The sequence below is a fragment of the Piliocolobus tephrosceles genome, chromosome 8 (assembly GCF_002776525.5).
Source record: "Piliocolobus tephrosceles isolate RC106 chromosome 8, ASM277652v3, whole genome shotgun sequence".
Lineage (NCBI taxonomy): Eukaryota > Metazoa > Chordata > Mammalia > Primates > Cercopithecidae > Piliocolobus > Piliocolobus tephrosceles.
Genome location: NC_045441.1, coordinates 66,274,972 through 66,276,237, shown reverse-complemented (window position 1 = coordinate 66,276,237; position 1,266 = coordinate 66,274,972). Strand labels below are relative to the sequence as shown.

At 39.3% G+C, this 1,266-nt stretch overlaps 1 protein-coding gene across 19 annotated transcripts in view; it reads right to left on the bottom strand.

Moving 5' to 3' along the window:
* Positions 1-1,266, bottom strand: part of DGKB (diacylglycerol kinase beta) — an 824,940-nt gene that overhangs the window by 545,376 nt on the left and 278,298 nt on the right. For all 19 annotated transcript variants that reach the window (XM_023215889.3, XM_023215898.3, XM_023215895.3 and 16 more), the window contains one exon: positions 119-193. In XM_023215889.3, coding sequence (XP_023071657.2) covers positions 119-193 — 75 coding nt within the window. The remainder of the gene's footprint in view (positions 1-118; positions 194-1,266) is intronic.

Sequence of the window (1,266 nt, the reverse complement as noted above, 5' to 3'; positions counted from 1 at the left end):
GAAGGAAGGAAGGAAGGAAGGAAGGAAGGAAGGAAGGAAGGAAGGAAAAGGGGAAGGGGAAGGAGAGGAGAGTGGCCCTCCAGAATTTAGCCAATAGTGAAATCATTCATATACCTACTGGATTAAGTTCAGTGACATCCCACTCAAGGTATTCTGCAACATGCATCATCTGACTGATGATATTTTCTAGCTCCTGGAAGAGAAAGAGAGATAAAAAATATGACTACAAGATCTTAGTGAGTTTTAAATCTTTCACTTGCAGGAATTGTTTCGTTCAATGTGTAACTTAAAAAGTTAAATGAGTTCCATGGGAATATATATATGTACATAATCCTTTTTAAAGGTCTAATTAACTATATAAAGAAAAGAGAATCCTAAATATAAATTTATCTTACACATTGTCTAGAAATGTTCACCAGGAGAGGGCACAACTGTACAAAAATACATTTTCTTCTACTAAAAGAGAGTGTCTGAAGAAAGCAGGAGCAGATATATATTGTCACATGTGATTTTTAAGACACTGAATTCCCTGAACCTTTGGCTTGAAAACAGATGTGAAAGGGTGGAAAAATCATTTGAGGACAAGTGAGAAGTCTATTTTTATCTTGATACAGTGAGAATGTATATTGACTGTTCTAGTCATGTATCGAATAATTTGCTTTTGACAGAAGAGTGTTCGGGGTCAAAGTTTGCAGGGCAAGTATATGTAGCATTTATTTTGTGAGAGGATGAAATTTTAGTTTGAATTTCCATATTATTCTGCTCAATTAACAACTCTTTGAAGAATTGCAAGTTCTTCAAATTGCAAATACATACGACCTGGCTAAATTAATTAAAACATTTTCCTACCTATTTATCGAATGTTTTAATTTTTGTCTATCTACAGAAAAGATGAAACATGGCTTTGTGAAATGCTTGTAATTCTATGTGAAAACGTGACAATTTGAGGCCGGGCGCGGTGGCTCAAGCCTGTAATCCCAGCGCTTTGGGAGGCCGAGACGGGCGGATCACGAGGTCAGGAGATCGAAACCATCCTGCCTGGCTAACACAGTGAAACCCCGTCTCTACTAAAAAAAAAAAAAAAACTAGCCAGACGAGGTGGCGGGCGCCTGTAGTCCCAGCTACTCGGCAGGCTGAGGCAGGAGAATGGCGTGAACCCGGGAGGCGTAGTTTGCAGTGAGCCGAGATCCCGGGACTGCACCACTCCAGCCTGGGCGACAGAGCGAGACTCCACCTCAAAAAAAAAAAAAAAAAAAAAAAAAAAAA